Here is a 21727-nt window from a genome sequence, read left to right on the forward strand (position 1 = left end):
AGGTAAGAATGAAAGTGGACAGTGGAGCGGCTGTTTCATTGATACCTGAAAGTGTGTATCAGAAGCAGCTGAGTCACATTGCGCTGCAACTCTCAAATATTGTACTAAGAACGTATACAGAGTGAAGTGGTGCCTTAAAGGGATTGTATCAATGTGTATTATCAATGTGAATGCTCAGTTATATGGTCATTCAAAAGATTTGTCCTTACATCTTACCAAAGGAAATTTTTCAGCTTTATTGGGAAGAACATGGTTGGAGAAAACCTAACTCAATGGGCTGAAGTAAATTGCATGTCATATTCGGAGACTGGTCTATCTCAAATTCTAAATAAACCTGTCATTGTTTTTAAAAGAGATCTGGGAAGCATGGAACATATTTTTGTCAAATTGAAAGTCATGAATAAGAATTCAGCAAAATCTAGTCCTTCTGCAATCAGACAAAGGTCAAGTAGAATTAGTGAGGCTAGTCAGAACAGGAGCCCTTGGATCCATAAATGTGAGTATTTGGGCCACACCTGCCATACCAGTGTTGAAGAAAGATTGATTGGTACCCTTAATGTAGTGGTTATAAGATCACTAATAATCCGGAACTGTGTGCTGAGCAGTATCTTTTGCCTTTAATTGATGACCTATTTGCTGGGCTCGCTGGAGGCCAGCTTCTAAGTAAAGTTGACCTCAGTCAAGCCTGAATTACAGAAATTCTTGGCAATTGTAACACATAAACTCTATGACTCTAGAAAGGACTATTCAAATACAAGAAATTTCTATCTGAAATCACATCTGCATCTGCATTATCCCAATGTGCTTTGAATCAAATTTTAAGTGAATTGGAAGGGATCCAGGGTTACTTAGAAAATAATTTTGTCATAAGGAGAAATGAAAAAAACTTAACTCACAATTTAGGTGCTACTGTACAGAGACTTACTTAGTAAGAGTGAGGAAAGACAAATGTGAATGTTTTAAATTGTCCATTGAATACTTTGGCTTGGCCATTGACAGTAAGGAACTACACAAATCACATTAAAAAGTAAAAGTCTTAACTGAGACACCAGCACCTAAACATGTAAACCAATTATGACATATTTTGAACTTGCTAAATTAATATGCAAAGGTTTGTCCCAAAACTTGCAACAATCTGAAGTCATTATACAATTTACTATGCCAAAACATGATTTGGGAATGGAAAGATCAATGTGAAAGAACCTTTATACAAGTAAATAGGTTTTATTAAAGTCCTGATCTATTTTGACACAAAGTTACCATTGCAATTACAATGTGTTATGGATTAGGAGCCGTCATTTCCCACATGTTAGCCAATGCTGAAGAGGTGTCAATAGCTTTTGCACAATATTATTAAACTATGCTTAGATAGAGAAAGAGGCCCTATGAGTCATTTTTGGCATTGAACGATTGCACAGATTTCTGTACATATGGGAATTTGCCCTGCTAAAAGACTGCAGACCACAATATTTGGGCCTTATATAGGGATAACTTCTTCAGCAGGGAGCTGTATGCAGAATTGGGCATTGTTGCTATCAGCTCACACTTATGTAATTAAGTATCAGCAATCCAGCTGACATGGCAATGCTGATGGGCTCTCTAGATTTGCCAAATGATCCAAACAGTCCTTATGTAGACTTTTTTCTACTTTGGACATGAAGGGAGCACTCTAATAACAGAAGAACAAGTTAGGAAATACACTAGAAAATGATCCATTACCATCAAAAGTGATAGATATGGTACTCCATGCCAAGGTTACAAAAATAACTTCAGAACTGAAGACATATGTCACACTATCTGTACAAGCAGAATGACTCCTATGGAGAATAAGGGTCATAATTCCATCACTGTTTAGGAAACATTTGTTAAATCAACTCTACGAAGGTCACTGTGGCATTGTCAGAATCAAGTAGATAGCCACAAGCTACTTTTGGTGGCCAGAGCTTAACTCCAAAGTTGAGGTGAAGTTGCCATCATGAAGACAACATCTTAAAAGAAAACCATTGAAATATTGCTGGAGACCTTCACAAAGTTTGGTTATCCAGAACAACTCGTCAGAGATAATCATCCACAGTTTAATCTTGGCATTTAACATCATATGATGTAAAAATAAGCACAATGATGAAAATTTTCAAAATGTTTACACTCATCAACTCTGTTCTCAGATTTGAATATATCAATTGTAGAGGGATAAACAGAGTTAATGTTTTAGGTCAGTGCTCTCAGTACATTAAACAGAGCACTTGCAGCATTTTTTGTTTTTATTTCACATTTAGTATCCACAGTGTTTTATTTTCACATTTACATAGCACCTTTAACATTAGTTCATCCAAAGGTACTGAAAAAGAGCTTTATTAATTTTAAAAATGATACCAAAGGACAATCAAGACAAAAATTTGGTCACAGAGGTGGGTTTCAAGGAGCACCTTGAAGATAGAGATGGAGAGGATTACATAGAACATAGAACAATACAGCACAGAACAGGCCCTTCGGCCCACGATGTTGTGCCGAACTTCTAACCTAGATTAAGTACCCATCCATGTGCCTATCCAAATGCCGCTTAAACGTCGCCAATGATTCGGACTCTACCACTCCCACGGGCAGCGCATTCCATGCCCCCACCACTCTCTGGGTAAAGAACCCACCCCTGACATCTCCCCTATACCTTCCACCCTTCACCTTAAATTTATGTCCCCTTGTAACACTCTGTTGTACCCGGGGAAAAAGTTTCTGACTGTCTACCCTATCTATTCCTCTGATCATCTTATAAACCTCTAAAAGGTTTACGGCAAGAATTCTGGAGCTGAGGGCTAAGGCAACTCAAAAATGGCCACCAAAAATGCAGTGATTAAAACTGGGGCACCGCAAGGAGTCAGAATCAGAGCAGTACGAGTGGCCTGGAGGCTTGCAAGACCGAAGGTCATCATGGGTATAGGGAGAGCGAGGTCATATGCTAATTTGAAAACAGCTGATTGATGGGTTTCTCTGTAAACTGCTGCAGCCATTCAAGTAACATTCTTATTATCTTTCTATTCTTTTTTCTCTCATGTATTTAGCTGGTTTTCCCTTAAATGTATCTATTTATCCAATTGATTCAAATAACTGAATCAAGGAAAGAGCACCGAGAAAATCAGGAGAGCTAAAAGCTGAATTTGATGCATTTTAAAAAAAAATATGCAGACAGCTTTGTTAATGTTCTAAAAGCTCTCAACAATTACTCAACAATTAAATTCTTCAATGACAAATAGTTTAACAGAAAGGTTCAAAGCCAGGAGAATCCATAGATGACTTCATTACTGATCAATACAAATTAGTTGAAACTTGTAACCATAATTCAGAAGAATCAAATTCTCTACAGTATGGAAACAGGCCCTTCAGCCCAAGTCCAAACCGATCCTCCGAAGAGTAACCCATCCAGACCCATTCCCCATATTCACCCCTGATTATGGCCAATTTAGCATGACCAACTCACCTAACCTGCACATCTTTGGATTGTGGGAGGAAACCGGAGCAAACCCACACAGACATAGGGAGAATGTGCAAACTCCACACAGGCAGTCACCCGAGACTAGAATTGTACCTGGGATCCTGGTGCTGTGAGGCAGCAGTACTAACCACTGTACCATCATGCCGCCCCAATTGTTCTCTGAATTTTTGGTTTGTCTTTATCAGATCGTTTACAGTCTATGGATGATTTGACTTTAGAAAAATCTATCCAAATTGTCTTAGAAGTACAGACAACCTCTGAGAGGGAAAGAACAACATTACCATAGAGGAGCAATAGAGTCTATTGATCTCATAAGGTATAAACACTTTGGACAAGCCAACTCAAAAATATCAGATACTCCAAAGGTATTGTCAGCACTGAGAATCAAAAAAGCCTCACAGGCAGATGGTGTCCAGCTATACCAAAAGTATGTTAATTCTGTGACAAAATGGGTCATCTCCAAAGGATAGACGTAAGTCAGAAACAGTAGAATTGCTAGTGGGTAAGCACATTAAATCACAGCACTGTAGGTCACCCACCTTCCATTGAAAAATACTTTTAAAAATATATCTCCATTGGAAGAGTTGTGGAATTGTGAATCACACAACCTTGTGCTAATTAGCTAATCTTTATATCCTTAACTCTTTGATCTTGTGCTGGTATTGTTCCTATCTCTGAGCCAGGAGGTGTGGGTTCAAGTCCCACCTGCTCCAGATCTGTGTAACAACATCTCTGATCAAGTTGGTTAGAAAATGCTTAGATTCTCAATTCGACTCTACCTGCAATTAAGTAGACAGTTTAAAACATAGCTATTGGTAAAACTTGCCATTTCTATTTAATCTAAGGGTTTTAAATGAAGGGCTGTTGAAATACATTACTTCTACTTTTTCAAAATTCTCTATATTCTGGAAATATCCCAACAGATTGAAAAACACAGGAGGTCCTTGATTTATGAACGTCTGTCTTATGAACAATCATACTTACGAACACAATCCCATGTAGGGATGTAATTTTAAAGATCAGATGAAATAAAAGTATTTCCGTACTTATGAACAGCTATTTTATATTATCCTGCATTGTGTTTCAACTCCTTTTATATCTAATTGTCATTACAATAAGAATGAAATTGACTTGCAAATGTATTCAAGAACAGAACCTCTTCGCAATCCAGTACCGCTTGCTATTGCCCGTAAAAATTTTGACTCCTCCATTTAAGAAAGCAGAGTTAGAGTTTGGGAGGTGGGGCATGCAGTTAGCTTAACATCTGTTATCAGGAAGATGCTGGAAACTGTAGTATAGTAATGTATCATATCAAAGATTACTGTACAATTAGGAAATCATAGTGTAGGGGTAACATAATAACATTTATAGAGAATTGGTCAGCTAACAGGAAACAAAATGCATAAATGAGTCATTTTCAGGTTGGAAAACTATAATTCATGGATTATCATGGGGATCATGCTAAAGCTTCAACTATTTTGTACACACAAATGCGAGGCAATGGCCATCTCCAATAAGTGACATAATAACCTCTGCTCTTCAACATTCAATGGTATTACCATCACTGAATCCCCCATTATCAACATCCTGAAGTATACTCACCATATATATACTGTGGTTACAAAAGCATGTCAGAGGTTAGGAATATTGTAATAACTTACCTCCTGACTCATAAGACCATAAGACACAGGAGCAGAATTTGGCCATTCAGCCCATTGAGTCTTCTCCATGAGTCGATCATGGCTGACGAGTTTCTCAACCCCATTCTCCCGCTTTTCCCTGTAACCCTGATCCCCTTGATAATCAAGAACTTATCTATCTACATCTTAAATATATCAAAGACCTGGCCTCCACAGCCTTCTGTAGCAGTGAATTGCATAGATTCACCACTCTCTGGCTGAAGACGTTTCTCCTTATCTCCATTTTAAAAGTCTTCCCCTTACTCTAAGGCTGTGCCCTCGGACCCTATCTCTCCTACCAATGGAAACATTTTCCCAACATTGATTTTTGCAGTATTCTGTAAATTTTAATTAGATTTCCCCCCCCCCCCGTCCTTCTAAACTCCATCTGGTATAGATCCAGAGTCCTCAAACGTTCCTCATATGCTAAGCTTTTCATTCCTGGGACCATTCTCCAGGACTTCCTCTGAATGCACTGCAGGGCCAGTACGTCCTTCCTGAGATTTGGGGCCCAAAACTCCACACAATATCAGAGCTTTATAGAGCCTCAGAAGTACACCCCTGCTTTTATATTCAAGTCCTCTCAAAATATATATCAACATTGCATTTGCCTTCTACTGACTCAACTTGCAAGTTTACCTTAAGAGACTCCTGGACTAAAACTACCAGTCTCTTTGCACTTCAGACTTCTGAATTTTCTCCCCAAAGGCTATCCAACATCTATGAGGTACATGTCAGAAATGTGGTGGAACATTCCCCACTGTTTGGATGAATGCAGCTCCAACAACATTCAAGAAACTTGACACCATCCAGGACAAAGCAGCCCACTTGATTTACACCATATCCACAAACATCCACTCCTTCCACCACAGATGTTCATTAGCAACAGTGTGTACCATCTACAAGATGCACTGCAGAAATTCAACAAGATCCTTAGACAGCATCTTTCAAACCCACGATAATTTCCATCTAAGGCCAAGGGCAGCAGATACATGGGAACTTGTCGGTGGCAGTTTCCCTCCAAGTCACTCACCATCCTGACTTGGAAATACATCACTGTTCCTTCACTGTTGCTGGGTCAAAATCCTGTAATTTCTTCCCTAATGGCAATGTGGATCTACATACAGCATGTGGACTGCAACAGTTCAAGAGGCAGCTCACCATGGTCTTCTCAATGGCAACTACGGACAGGACTAAATGCTGGCCAGACAGCAATGCCCATGTCCCACAAGAGAATAAAAAAATTAAATTAATTACTTGGAAGAAGGAACAAAATGTATGGTTGCTAAATTCGTTGATAACACACAGGAAAGTAAGTTTATGAAAGGATTTATAAGTTAAGTTAGTGGGCAAATTTTGGCAGATGGACTGCAATGTAGGAAAATACACTTTGGCAGCAAGAATAGAAAAACAGCATTTAATTTAAATGGAGAGAAATGGATCTGGTGTCTTGATACGTGTAAGTTAGTATGGTAAATACTGAGAATTCAAATGGAATTTCATTCTTATTGTAATGAGAGTTAAATATAAAAGGATATTATGCTCCATTACACAGGGCACTGATGAGAACATGCCTGGAGTATTGTCTACATTTGGCCTCTTTATAAGTGCATTAGAAAAATATAGAGATGGTTCATTCAACTGATAGCAGAAATGGAAGAAGGGAAGTTAGACAGGGTCTGTATTCCATTAGAGTTTAGAATAAGCAGTGATCTTACTGAGACATACAAAATCCTGGGAGGGCTTGACAGATTGGATACTTAAAGCATGTTTCCCTATATGGGACAGACTAGAATTAAGGGACACAGTTTAAAAATAAGAGATCTTCCATTTAAGATGGAATTGAGGATAAATTCTTCACTCAGCAGGCTGAGGGTCTTTGGAATGCTTTTCTCCAGAAAGAGGCAGAGTTGTTGAGTACTTTTAAGGTAGATGTAAGTAGATACTTGACTAACAAGAGAGTCAAAGATTATCAGGGTAGGCAGGAATTACGTTTTTGAATAATTAAGTAGGAGTAAGGACACAATTGGTCTACTCCTGCACCTAATTTATATGGTTGAATTTGGTTGTGAGTTCCATTAAGTATATACCTTAAAATGATATCTGGCAGAAATGAAAAGTTATTATGCAAAATGATGAACATCTTGATACACTGAATAATTGGCACTTCATTCTACAACCAATGATTAAATTAAATGTATTGGACATTTTTGAAACTTGTGCTAAGGGCTATATTTTGAAGTGAAGTAATATTCCTGTGTGGAACACATAGGGATCGATAATATGATATCCCAAAACAGTCTCATTTTTATTGGGTCTGAAAAACAAAAACCTGAGCTCATGACAGCACACTCAGGGATGCTACAAATGTCAACAATAAAGTGTATATACCTTGAAAGCTTGTCGGGTTGAAGGGTATTGCAGATATTGGGAAAGTGAGGTCATGGAGTGGTTTGAAAAGTTAATGACTGGCTTGCTTTGTAGGTTGTGCATCCTGTTATTTAATGTTGTTAGCATACATTCTATCTGTATGGAGAAAAAGGAGCATACCACACTGTCAGTGGGTCAGAATGGGGTCATAGTGTCACATGAAATATATACGGGCTGTACCCTGCTAATTTTCTAAAATAGGTAAACTTCATAGCACATAAAACACATCATCGTCATTCTGTCTCTTGAAATGGGCAACTGACTTAAGGCCTGGTCAAAACTAGCACTGGTTGGGAATTTTACTAGGAGCCACAAGATTTCAGCAGAAAGTCCAGTTCCATATGTAAACACATACTTTCTACCATATATGATGTCATGGTTGCAGAGCAAAACAGCTCTGAGAAAACTACCAGTAACTGTGTTCAACAGATTCTTCTCAAAGTAAGGTAGTCTTTGTGGCAACAGACCTTTTCATAGCATGTTTCTCAGCAACATCTGATCTGTGAATCAACCTATTCATTTAAGGAATTATTTGAGGTCTCTGACAGTACAGCATTCCCTCAATACTGGCTAAACTGTTCAGGATGGTTTTAGTCTACAGGTCAGTGAGTGGAGAGCTTATACCCAGATCTTTATTGATTCCCCTTCCAGTGGACAAAATTTGCAGCAGCATTACAATTGTAGGATTATTGCAATACAGCACAATGCAATTTTATAGTGTTATGGATTTGGAATTAAATGCAAGTTTCATTCATATTAGCAATGATGAAGTTAGTAGATTGTCATAAAATCCCATTTAGTTCATTAATGTCCTTCAAGGGAGGAAACCTGCCATTCCTACCTAGCCTCGACCTTCAGATCCACAATGTGGTTGATTCTTAACTACCCTAACCACTCAATTGTACCAAGTGCTACAGAAATAAACATCTTGTTCAAGGCAATTAGGGATGGTAATATGTATTGTCCTTGTCAGATGTGTTCATATCCCACGATCAAATAATTTAAAAAACTTAAATGAGGAAACAGGAAAAACTAGATTCACTGGAATTACATCTTTAATAATGGCTCCTAAGCAATTGCCTACTGTAGCTGGGTGTATACCAGATAGGAATTGTTTTCCTTCCTCTAGTTTCAGATTTACAAGTGCAGCTATTTGTTCCACAAAATGAAATGGACTGCACACAAAAAACACCATAAATTTGAGTTCTTCAGTCTGATAAGAATAAGTGCATCCAGATGTTAGAAAGCCACTACAAACTTTGTAAAATATGCTAATAGTTTTGCTTTCATTTTAGAGAGCATAGTAAAATTAAATCACAATTACTGTGATCAACAAATTGAACAAAACTTTCTCTTTCACTCTCCTACCCTATATGTTATACATCTTTATCCTTACCTTAAACTCACCACCACATTCAACGGAACAGTCAAGTTAGACCATGTAGTGCCCATTTTCTAAGCAATATGTGGTCTCCTAAATGAAGGTCAAGAAATATGCACCAGTGTAATGTTTTGCTGCATAGATAGGTTTAGATATTTTTCCTAACCAACCTGCTCAGAGATATTATGGCACAACTCTGGAGCTGATGGGACTTGAATCCAGGCCTCCTGGTTCAGAGGTAGTGACTCTACCACTGTACCATGAACACCCCGGATGTCTGGTATAAAGAGTTTTCAAAATTCACAGCACCTGTATATGAATTCTGTGACTAGAAACATTACTTAAAATATAATTATGCCATGATAGTATTCATTATTCTCTTGGAAACTAAGTTTGACAGCCCACAAAAAACAATAATGAGAATGCAATACACAATTAACTAGTACCAGTTGACAGCAAGCCAAATCTGTGTGGCCAGTTTAACACTATTTAGGCTAAACTAACTATGCAGCTGACTGGCTGAATGCATCAATAGAAGGCCAATGATGTGAATGGTTGGCACCATTTAATGCTAGCTTTCACCAGTGAAAGGGGAAGTGCATTATAACTGGAGCAGGTGCTGGAAGTTGTGCAAGAATTTACTTTGACCTGGAAAGCATTCAGGCAACTGGGAGACAGCTGGAAAACTGTTCAGACACTGCATAGGAGGACTTGGTGGAGGAGGTGGAACGGAGTAGAGGAGTATCCACAGGATGTCAGGAGACCCTTCAGACAGGTGAGCAAGAGGCAGTGGGATTCTGGAGGGCAATGATAGGAGCCAAACTTCCAGAACCTGGATGCAGTGTAACAAGACTCTCAATCTCATGAGATGTCAAGATCAATGAATGCATCTTCAACTATCATATCATATTAACTACACCACTAGACTCAAACACTACTCAATTCACCACACCCCACCAATCACCTAACAACAATCTTTATAATTTAGGCCTCATACCTGACAGTCATTTGCATTATAGCATCCTTACACACACAGCTCTGTTCTAAATTTCACACCCACGTCTTATAGCACACATACACTACGAGCTTTTAAACCATGGTAACCACATCACCCAAACAGATTGCACAACATATAGTTTGCTCTCTCATGTAGGATAGGTAGTACAAACCAGATTCCATAGCAGCTCACTTAATGACACAGGTATTTCTGCAAGCTCTTGCTGCAATGGAGAAGTCCATGGAGGCTATTATTAGGACAGTAATTGCTGAAACTAATCAACAATGGGCTGTAAAGATTCCACTTAATTATACCTTGAAGAGTTCTAAAGAAGGGTCACTGTTAAATCTGCCTTCTCTCCAAAGATGCCTCCAGATCAGCTGAGTTTTTCTGATTTTGTTTCTAATTTCCAGCATCCGCAGTTCTTTGTATTTTTAAAATTGTACCCAATTCTATGTACCATATAAATATAATTAAAACTCTTTCTTATAGAAAAACACTGGCACTTTAAAAAGAAGGAAGGGAGATAAAAGCAGAGACCACATGGGAAGTGATTCAAACAAGAAAGAAACATACACTGTTGTCTGACCCAATCTGCTAATTGAGTTCAAGTATCTCTGGACAGTGTGTGTCTAAGAAAAATGAATAAAGAGCAAAATTCACATCTGACATTGGGGAAACCTGAGAGAGCTCACAGCATGGGAGCTGCTAAGTGGACAGTTTTTAAGGGTAACCTTACTTCTCTTTTTTGTAAATCTACAACAGCGAGTAGAGTGGGTTCTTTTTTTCATTATATATTCTATTGAGATCTATCTCTTGATTAAATTTTAAAAATTTAATATAAAATATAAAAACACATGCACTAATTTGTGTACAGTAGTGTTTTTTAGAGCAGTAAAACTGCTATTTTCTGGGTTTATGGATTTTTTGGGTACAAAGATGGCCCTTAGTAGAGTGATGTTCTCTTCTTGTTGGATGTTGAAGATTAGAGAGAGTTTCAATGTTGCTGATGATGATGTCTGCTGGAAGTGTTTGGTTGCAAATCCTATCGGATCACATGGATCATTGGAGCAGCAGTTAGAGGCAGTGAGGAATTTACAGAAGCTAGGGGATGTGATGGATGGTAGTTATAGGAAGGGATTAAAACGCAGGGATGGTCAGGTAGATGGGTTACCTCCAGGAAAGGTAGGAGAGGGAGGTAAGTACTGCAAGAGTACCCTGTGGCTATCCCCATCTGAAACAAGTAAGATGCAGGGGAATGTAGCACAGACAACCAGATTTCTGTGCAGAGACTGGCTTTAATGTAACAAGGAGTACATCAGTTTCCAAGTGATCGGTTGTGATAGGGGACTCTCTAGTCAGAGACACAGACAGACGTTTCTGCAGCCGACAGCAAGAAATCAGAGTTGTGTGTTGCCTCCCTGGTGCTGGGATCAAGGATATCTTGGAGAGGGTGCAGAATATTTCAAAGGGGGAGGTACCAGCAGGAGGTCATTGGAACTAATGACAAAGGAAGAGAAAAAGATGAGATTCTGAGGATAGATTATAGGGATGTAGGCAGGAATTTAAAGAGGAGGTCCCGAGGTTAATAATCAAGAGTGGTACTAGAAAAACACAGCCAGTCAGACAGCATCCGAGGAGCAGGAGAATCGTCGTTTCGGGCATAAGTCCTTCATCAGGAATGAGGCTTGTGAGTCGGGGCTAAGAGGTAAATGGGAGGGGGGGGTGGGGTTGGGTGGAGGTAGCTGGGACAGTGATAGGTGGATGAAGGTGAGGGAGAAGGTGATAGGTCAAAGGGGGCAGTGATGGACAGACCTGGAGGGCAGTACAGAGTTGGAGGCTTGAGACTGGGATAATGTGGGGTAAGGGAAAATGAGGAAGCTGTTAAAATCCACATTTATCCCATGTGGTTGCAGGGTCCCAAGGCAGAATGAGGCATTCCTCCTCCAGGCGTCGGGTGATAATGGTTTGGCGGTAGAGGAGACCCAGGTCCTGCATATCCTTGACGGAATGGGAGGGGAAGTTGAAATGTTCAGCTACGGGGCAATGGGATTGGTGGGTGATGGTGTCCCAGAGATGTTCTCTGAAATGCATCCCCGAACCTCGTATTCGCCACGGACATCCAGTTCCTGTACATAAGGTCTCCAAGCCCTCTGTTTTTTCCTCTCTCGCCATCGCAACCAGTACCCTTCCACCGACACCCTCATCCACCTGGCTGAACTGGTCCTCGCCCTCAACAACTTCTCCTTCCAATCCTCCCACTTCTTCCAAACCAAAAGGGGTAGCCATAGGCACCCGCATGGGACCCAGCTATGCCTGCCTGTTTGTCAGATATGTGGAACAGTCCATCTTCCGCAGTTACACTGGCACCACCTCCCACCTGTTCCGCAGCTACATCGATGACTGTATCAGCGCTGCCATGAGTAGGTTGAACAGTTCATCAACTTTACCAACACCTTCCACCTCAACCTCAAATTTACCCCTGGCAACCAACTAACCACGGCCATATACTACAAGCCCACCGACATAGCTACCTAGACTACACCCCCTCCCAACCTACCTCCTGTAAAAATGCCATCCCTTATTCCGAATTCCTCTGCTTCTGCCTCATCTGTTCCCAGGATGATCAATTCCACTTCAGAAAGTCCAGATGGCCTCCTTCTTCCATGATCGCAACTTTCCTTCCCATGCCCTCCAGCGCATCTCCTCCACCGACACACACATCCACCCGGCTGAACTGGTCCTCATCCTCAACACCTTCTCCTTCCAATCCTCCCACTTCCTCCAAACCAAAGGGGTAGCCATGTGCACTGCTGCCCTTGAACTCCACCCCTCCCACCTTCCACCCCACTAACCTCCGCATACAATGCATCATCCTCCACCACTCTGCCACCTCCAAACGGACCCCACCTCTATCAGCGTTTCGAAAAGATCATTTCCTCTGCGATTCCCTCTTCAGGTCCACACCTCCCCACCAGCCCACACCCTATTCCTGGTACCTTTCCCTCCAAGGTTGGAAGTGCAAAACCTGCGCCAACACCACTCCTGTCCCCTCCATCCAATGGCCCCCAAGGGATCCTTCCATTTCCATCAGAAATTCACCTGCACCTCTCTCAATGTCATCTACTCTATCCGTTGCACCCGGTGTGGTCTCCTTTACATCGGGGAGACAGGACACCTTCTTGCACCCTCACCCACCAACCCCACCGCCCCATGGCTGAGCACTTCAACTTCCCCTCCGACTCCGTCAAGGACATGAAGGTCCTGAACCCCCATCACCAGCAAACTGTTACCACTCGATGCCTGGAGGAGGAATGGCTCATTTTCCGCCTTGGGACTCCGCAACCACTGGAATAAATTTGGAATTCAACAGCTTCCTCATTTTTCCTCCCCCAACATTACCCCAGTCCCAAGCCTCCAACTCGGCACCACTCTCCGAGCTGTCCATCACTGCCCCCTCTGGCCTATCACCTTCTCCCTCACCTTCATTCACCCATCGCTTTGCCAGCTACCTCCCTCAATCCCCACCCCCTCCCATTTATATCTCAGCCCCGACCCACAAGCCTCATTCTTGACGAAGGGTGTATGCCCGAAATGATGCTCCCCAGATGCTGTCTGACCGGCTGTGTTTTTCCAGCACCACACTCTCCACTCTGATCTCCAGCATCTGCAGTCCTCACTTTGTCCAAGGTTAGTAATATCTGGATTACTCCCAGTGCCATGAGCTAATGAGGGTAGGAATAGGAGGATAGAGCAGATGAATGCATGGCTGAGGAAAAGGGTGCAGGGGAGAAGGGTTCATATTTTTGGATCATTGGAATTTCTTCTGGGGTAGAAGTGACCTATGTAAGAAGGACAGATTGCACCTGAATTGGAAGGGGACTAAATTACTGGTGGGGAAATTTGCTATATCTGCTCATGAAGATTTAAACTAATGGCGGGGGGGGGTGAGGGGAATGTGTGGGTGAAAAAACCCAGGGAGATAGTGAGGAAAGACATCAGTCTGAGACTGGGCAGTTTGGAAAGACAGCAAGTCAAACACTCAGGGCAGCCAGGAACAAAGCAGAGAATGACATAGGATTGATAAATTAAACAGCATTTATTTCAATGCAAGAGGTCTAACAGGTGAGGCAGAACTAAGGCATGGCTGGGAACATGGGACTGGGGTATCATAGCAATTAGAGAGACGTGGCTCAGGGATGGACAGGACTGGCAGCTTAATGTTCCAGGGTATAGGTTCTACAGGCAGGATAGAAAGTGGGATAAGAAAGGAGTGGTGTTTTTGATTAGGGATAACATTACGGCTGTTCTCAGGGAAGATGTTCCTGGGAATATGTCAAGGGAAGTTATTTGGATGGAACTTAGAAATAAGAAAGGGGTGATCACCTTATTGGGATTGTACAATAGACACCCTCAGTAGTAAGTGGGAAATTGAGAAACAAATTTGTAAGGAAATCTGTTATCTGTAAGAATAATAAGGTGGTTATGGTGGAGGATTTTTAACTTTCCAGACATAAACTGGGACTGCCATAGTATTAAGGGTTTGGCTGAGCAGGAATTTTCTGATTCAGTATTTGGATGTACCTACTAGAGAAGGTGCAAACTTGACCTACTCTTGGGAAATAAGGCAGGACATGTGACTGAGGTATTGGAGGGGGAGCACTTTGGGGAGCGACCATAATTCTATTAGTTTTTAAATAGTGATGGAAAAGGATAGACTGGATCTAAAAGTTAAAACTCTAAATTGCAGTAAGGCCAATTTTGACGGTATTAGGCAAGAACTTTCAAAACTTGATTTGGAGAAAATATTTGCAGGTAAAAGAATGGCTGGCTGGAAAATGAAGTCTTCAAAATTAAGGTAATGAGAGTTCAGAAACAGTATGTTCCTGGTAGGGTGAAAGGCAAGACTGGTAGGATAGGGAATGCTAGATGACTACAGAAATTGAGGTTTTTGTCAAGAAAAAGAAGAAAACATATGTCCGGTAGAGACAGTAGAGATCAAGTGAATCCTTAGAGTATAAAGGTAGTAGGAGTATACTTTAAAAGGAAATCAGAAGGACAAAAAGACGAGATAGCTTTGGCAAATGGGTTAAGGAGAATCCAAAGGGATTTTACAACTACAGTAAAGGATAAAAGGGTAACCAGGGAGAGAATAAGGCCCCTTAAAGATCTGCATGGCCGCTTATGTGTGGAACTGCAGAAGGTGTGGGAGGTACTAAATGAGAATGTTGCATCAATGTTTACAGTGAAGAAGGATAAGGAAGTTAGTGAATGTGGGGAAATAAATAGCGACATTTGTAAAATGTCCATATTACAGAGGAGGTGGTGCTGGACATCTTAAAATGCATGAAGGTGGATAAATCCGGGATCTGATCAGGTGTACACTAGAACTCTGGGAAGATGGGAAGTGATTGCTGGGCCCCTTGGTGAGATATTTGTATCAACAATAGCCATAGGTGAGGTGCCAGAAGACTGAAGATTGGCTAATGTGGCGTCACTATTTAAGGAAAAGCCAGGGAATTATAGACTGGTGAGCCTGACATTGGTGGGCAAATTGTTGGAGGGAATTCTGAGGGACAGGATTTGCGTGTATTTGGAAGGGCAAGGACTGATTAGAGACAGTCAACATGGCTTTGTGCATTGGAAATCATGCCTCGTTATCTTGTTTGAGTTTTTTGAAGAAATAATGAAGAGGATTGATGAGGGCAGAGTAGTGGATGTGATCTCTATGGATTTCAATATGGTGTTTGACAAGGTTCCTCATGGTAGACTCGTTAGCAAGGTTAGATCACATGGAAAACAAGGAAAATTAGCTACTTGGATACAGAAGTGGTGGTGGAGTGTTGCTTTTCAGATTGGTGGCCTGTGACCAGTGGTGTGCCACAAGGATCAGTGCTGGGCCACTGCTTTTTGTTATTTATATAAATAATTTGGATGTGAATACTGGAGGTATGGTTAGTAAGTTTACAGGTGACACCAAAATTAGAGGTGTACTGGACAGTGAAGAAGGTTACCTGAAATTACAATGGGATCTTGATCAGGTGGGCCAATGTGCTGAGGAGTGGCATTTGGAGTTTAATTTAGATAAATGTCAGGTGTTGGATTTTGGAAAGGCAAATCAGGCAGCACTTAATGCTAAGGTCCTGGGAAGTATTCCTGAACAAAGACCTTGGAGTGCAGGTTCATAGCTCTTTGAAAGTGGAGGTAGATAGGATAGTGAAAGGGGAATTTGGTATGCTTTCCTTTATTGGTCAGTGAATTGAGTATATAGGAATTGGGAGGTCATGTTATGATTGTACAGGACACTGGTTAGGACATTTTTGGAATAGGTTACAAATCACAACCCCAGGCTATCGTCCAGCAGGTGTATTTGAAAGCACTAGCTTTCGGAGCACCGCTCCTTCTTCAGGTGGTTGTGTAGCAGGACCACAAGACACAGAATTTATAGCAAAAGATTACAGTGTCTGTGGAATGAGTTAACATTTCAGCATGATGACTAATTCTGATGGAAAATAATTACCAGAAACATTAACTTTGTTTCTCTTTCCACGGTTATTTCCAGACCTGTATTTCTGTTTTTACTTTACATTTTCAGTAACCATGGTATTTTACTGTTTCAACAGGAACAACAGCTGATCTTCTTCAATATATTGCTGTGGGATCTTTTAATCTCGACTGAGTGTACACAAATTCTTCGTTTAATATCTCATTTGACATATAACACCTTCAGCAGTGCATTAGAATGTCACCTGAGATATTGGTCTTCAAGTTCAGGAATGGAATTAAACCCATAACTTACTGACTTGGAAGAGTGCTACCACCTGAGTCATGATAGACACTGCACCTCAACTGTGATGCATATTTTAGTGCAGTGAAAACCATAAAACATCAGCTTCTCACCATGCAAACTCATGCTACTATCATGAAGATTGCTGCATGCAAAGAAGGGGCTTGCAGGGTGCAAGAGTTATCCAGCAATCTGGCCTCCAATATACTACTTGGATGACAAAGGCACTGTCATAGGAGAAAGGGCAGTGGCTCTATTGAGCACCAATCTGCTGTCATTTCAGGAAGGAAGCCTGCCACTCCATCAGTGCCCTTGTTATTGATTGTTAGCAAGTCAGTACAGACGGCCGTCACGAATGCTGTGATGTAGTCCATAGCCAGGTCTCCTAGGGGCCAGAGTTGCTCATCAAACAGGCAAATGGGACTAGTTTAGTTTGGGAAACTTGATTAGCATGAACGAGTTGGATTAAAGGTTCTGTTTGTGCTGTATGACTCAAGGACTCTATCATCCTGTGGTGTCCAAATGAAATGGACTAAATCTAATTCTTTCATTATATTGAAGATTTAGTCACATCTCAAATTTAGCTTGACCTGATGGTCCTTAAACTAGACATTAATCTGGATGGCCTTCCTCATTTCAGACCTCCGTATTACCCTCAACATGACAGGTCCAAAACTGAGCACAATATTCTAAACGTGGCCTGATTGTAACAAGGAAGGAGTAGCATTTCTGTTTTTATACATAATTATGCTGGCACTATATTTAATTTAATTTCACAATAGTTTCACTGGTCCTGAATTGCTAATTATGACCCCAAGTTCTTCCTTTATGAAGTAGCATTGAGCATTGATTTCTGCATGGTGTGTACGTGCTTGCAGTTTTCTCTGTGCAAGAGTATGATAGAACATTTCTCTATATTAAAACATATTTGGCAAACATGGGCCCATTTGTCAACTTTGTGTGACTGGTTCAGTATTTTTTATTTGCAATGTCACATATTCCAAATCTGGGTGAGTCCCAACCTGGGTTATAAAAAGTCATAAATGTACTAGCATTATTTTAACATTACATTTGAACAAGATATTAAGAATTTCAAATCTGTCTCTTACCAGCCAATGTTTGTTTGTGCTATTTCTTCAGTCATTTTTTGTTCACTGTCAAGCAAGATGTCATTTCATTATATTTTCCTAAGTTTCCACTGTATTGGATATCTTATGAATCCACCAGCTAATTCAAGAATTAGCTTTACACCTACAATTAGTCTTACACCTACAATTTAATAAAAAAATACTGTAGTCACAATATGCCAATAATTTGAAATTAAATATAGCATATATATTCAAGAGCTCTTAATTCTATTTGTTCCTGTTGATAATTAGTATTAGACTTTATACAAATCTTAGTTAATTCTGGTTGCTTTTGCGACATTTTTAAAATAGTCTTTTGACCAAATATATTTAAATCTTATTGGTAAGCTCAGTATAATATAGCTTAAATACAAAGTGTTTCACTTGACTGATAATGAACAGGATAATATTTCTGCCTTTAAAGAATATATAGCAACAATCATAACTCAAGAAAAAAATTATTGGACTCATAGAAACATAGAAAATAGTAGACCATTTGACTCTTCAAGCTTGCTCCACCATTGATGATGGTCATGACTGATCATCCTGAGACCGTAGCACTGATTCTGGACTCCCCCACTATCATGAATATTCTTCTTGCATCTACTCTGTCTGGTCCTGTTAGAATTTTATAGGTTTCTACGAAATCCTCCTCATTCTCCTGAAGTCCAGCAAGTATGATCCTAAACAATTCAATACCTCCTCAGTTCCATTTTCCAAGGAATCAGTATAGTAAACCTTCACTGCATTCCCTCAAAGGCAAGAACATCTTCTCCAGATAAGGAGAGCTGAAAGTGTGTTGCTGGAAAAGCGCAGCAGGTCAGGCAGCATCCAAGGAACAGGAGAATCAACGTTTCGGGCATATCATCAAGGCCCTGTATAATTGCAGCAAGACATTCCTGCTTCTTTATTCAAATCTTTTTGCAATGAAGTCCAACATACCATTTGCTTTCTTTACCAGCTGCTGCACCTGCACGCTTACCTCCAGCAATTGGCGTACAAGGACACCTAGGTCTTGTTGCACATTCCCCACTCTCAGTTTATCGCCATTGAAATAATGATCTGCCTTCCTGTTTTTGCTACCATAGTAGATATCCTCACATTTATCCACCTTAATCTGCCATGCATTTGCCCATTCACTTATCTTGTCCAAATCACACTAAAACATCTTTGCATTCTTCTCACAACTCACCTTCCCACCCAGCTTTGTGTCATCTGCAAATTTGGAGATGCTACACTGAGTTCCCTCATCTAAATCATTAACATATATTGTGAATAGCTGGGATCCAAGCACTGATCCCCATGGCATCCCAGTAATTACTGCCTGCCATTCAGAAAAAGACTCATTTATTCCTATTCTTTGTTTCATGTCTGCCAACCAGTTTTCTATCCATTTTAATAGACTAGCCCCTATCCTATGCTCTTTAATTTTACATGGTAATTTCTTATTCTTCGACTTTGTCAACTTTGTCAAAAGCCCTCAGAAAAACTTTGTCCATGGCTCAATCAAATCAACTCTACTACAGTTACATTTCTCAGAATTCCAGTAGATCTGTCAACATGGTTTCCCTTTTATAAATCTATGCTGACTCTATCTGATCTTACCACTGTTTTTCAACTGATATTAAATCTTTTAGCATGAACTCTAGCATCTTCTCCATTACCAACTTCAGGCTAACTTACCTCTAAATCCCAATTTTCTTTCTTAGATATCTTAGAACAGATATCTTAAATTAATCTAGTCCCTGGATGTAGATTTGCTTGCTGAGCTGGAAGGTTCAGTTTCAGACATTTCATCACCATACTAGGTAACATCATCAATGAGCTTCTGGATGAAGCATTGATGGTATGGCCTGCTTTTTATTTATGTGTTTAGGTTTCCTTGGGTTGGTGATGCCATTTCCTGTGGTGATGTTATTTCCGGTTCTTTTTCTCAGGGTGTGGTAAATGGGATCCAAGTCAATGTATTTATTGATAGAGTTCCGGTTGGAATGCCATGCTTCTAGGATTCTTGCATGTGTCTCTGTTTGGCTTGTCCTAGGATGATGTGTTGTTTCAATCAAAGTGGTGTCCTTCCTCATCTGTATGTAAAGATACTAGTGAGAGTGGGTCATGTCTTTTTGTGACTAGTTGATGCTCATATACCCTGGTGGCTAGTTTTCACAATTCTTGCAAGGTATTTTGTAAATGACATTAGTTTTGCTAGAAGGTCACCCATCAGCCTCCGATGCTCCAGGGAAAATAACCCCCGTCTATTCAGCCTCTCCCTATAGCTCAAACTCTCCAACCTTGGCAACATCCTTTAAATCTTTGCTGAAACCTTTCAAGTTTCACAACATCCTTCCTATAGGAGGGAGACCAGAATTGCATGCAGTATTCCAATCGTAGCTTAATCAATGTCCTGTACAGCCGCAACATGACTTCCCAACTCCTATATTCAATGCACTGACTAATAGAGGCAAGCATACCAAACGCCGTTTTCACTATCGTATTTACCTGCGACTCCACTTTCAAGGAACTATGAGCCTGCACTCAAAGGTCTCTATATTCAGCAGCACTCCCCAAGTCCTTACCCTTAATTGTATAAGGCCAGTCCTGATGTGCCTTTCCAAAATCTTACCTAAACTCCATCCGTCACTCTTCAGCCCATTGGCCCATCTGATCAAGATCTCAGATAACCTTCTTCACCGTCCACTCTACCTCCAATTTTGGTGTCATCTGCAAACGTACTAACTATACTTCCTATGTTCACATCCAAATCATTTAAATAAGTGACAATATCCAGTCGACCTACCACCAATCCTTGTGGCACACCGCTGGTCACAGACCTCCAATGTGAAAAGTAACCCTCCACCACCAGACTCTGTCTTTTATCTTTGAGCCAGTTTTTGCATGCAAATAGCTAGTTCCCCCTGTATTCCGTGTGATCTAACCTTGTTAACCAGTCTACCATGAGGAACATTGTCAAACATCTTACTGAAGTCTAAATAGACCAAGTCCACCACTCTGCACATTTCTTATTTCACTTTCATTTAAACATTTGGAGATCTGAAGTTCACGTCTATGAATAATAAACCTGCTTGTTAAATAAAAGCAGGCATTGGATGATTATTTCGGAACATGCTGCGATTAAGGTGAAAAGCAAGAAACTGGCACTAGGTAATGGAACCGGTGCAGGCTCGATGGGTTGAATGGTATAATTGTGGTTCATCGTAAAGTGCCACTGGTAACAAACCACAGATGAAAATCCCAAATTATGTCCATATAAAGGCAAAACAAGTCATAATTCAAGTCAGAAGCAAAAGGGGATGGACGTTGATTACTGCAAAAAATAATGCCTACATCCTTTTAGGAATACAACCCGGAATTCATGTATATTTCATCTGTTACTTTTTAAATTGACGTGAATAACTTTATCACGTACGCAGCTTTGGCCACGGTCCACAGGTACTTACCATCAACGTCTTTAGTTCGTGGAGCTGCTTCTTCACATTCAGCATGAGTGTCAGGTCGCTATGGTGACAGAGGAAGTGATGTATGGTCGCTATGGTTATAACGGAAGCGACGTCAGGCACAAGCCGTCGCCCTGGCAACAGTCAACAGGAGCCACGCTTTGCCTTTGTTGCGAGGGTTTTGTATTTCTCAAGAGGTTGTATTTCCAAAACTGGTAATAGTGCAGTCGTTTGTGTGTTTGAAGAAGAACTTTGCGTTATGGCTTTACCGTAAATTAAGCAAATTGTACGAACCCCCAAAAGCAAATTACGGCGTTTGATTGAAATCTGGAATAAAAATAAGAAATGCTGCAAATACTCGAGCAGCGCAGGCAGCATTGCTGGAGA

General features: G+C 40.6%; 1 protein-coding gene across 7 annotated transcripts in view; it reads right to left on the minus strand.

The window, feature by feature from the left end:
* Positions 1 to 21396, minus strand: part of cunh11orf65 (chromosome unknown C11orf65 homolog) — an 85732-nt gene extending 64336 nt beyond the window's left edge. For 3 of the 7 annotated variants that reach the window (XM_087987797.1, XM_087987798.1, XM_087987795.1), the window contains exons 1-2: positions 17871 to 18005; positions 8993 to 9070 (exon numbers count right to left, since the gene is read on the minus strand). In XM_087987797.1, the coding sequence (XP_087843923.1) occupies positions 8993 to 9048 (56 nt within the window). In that variant the 5' untranslated portion in view covers positions 9049 to 9070; positions 17871 to 18005. Of the gene's footprint in view, positions 1 to 8992; positions 9071 to 17870; positions 18031 to 21343 lie in introns of those variants that run through there. The other 4 variants (XM_087987796.1, XM_043691846.2, XM_087987800.1 and 1 more) reach the window with 4 other exon arrangements.
* Positions 21397 to 21727: the final 331 nt, after the last annotated feature.

This window comes from Chiloscyllium plagiosum, unplaced genomic scaffold (genome assembly GCF_037043375.1).
Source record: "Chiloscyllium plagiosum isolate Xiang-an unplaced genomic scaffold, Cpla_swu_hap1 HiC_scaffold_6, whole genome shotgun sequence".
Lineage (NCBI taxonomy): Eukaryota > Metazoa > Chordata > Chondrichthyes > Orectolobiformes > Hemiscylliidae > Chiloscyllium > Chiloscyllium plagiosum.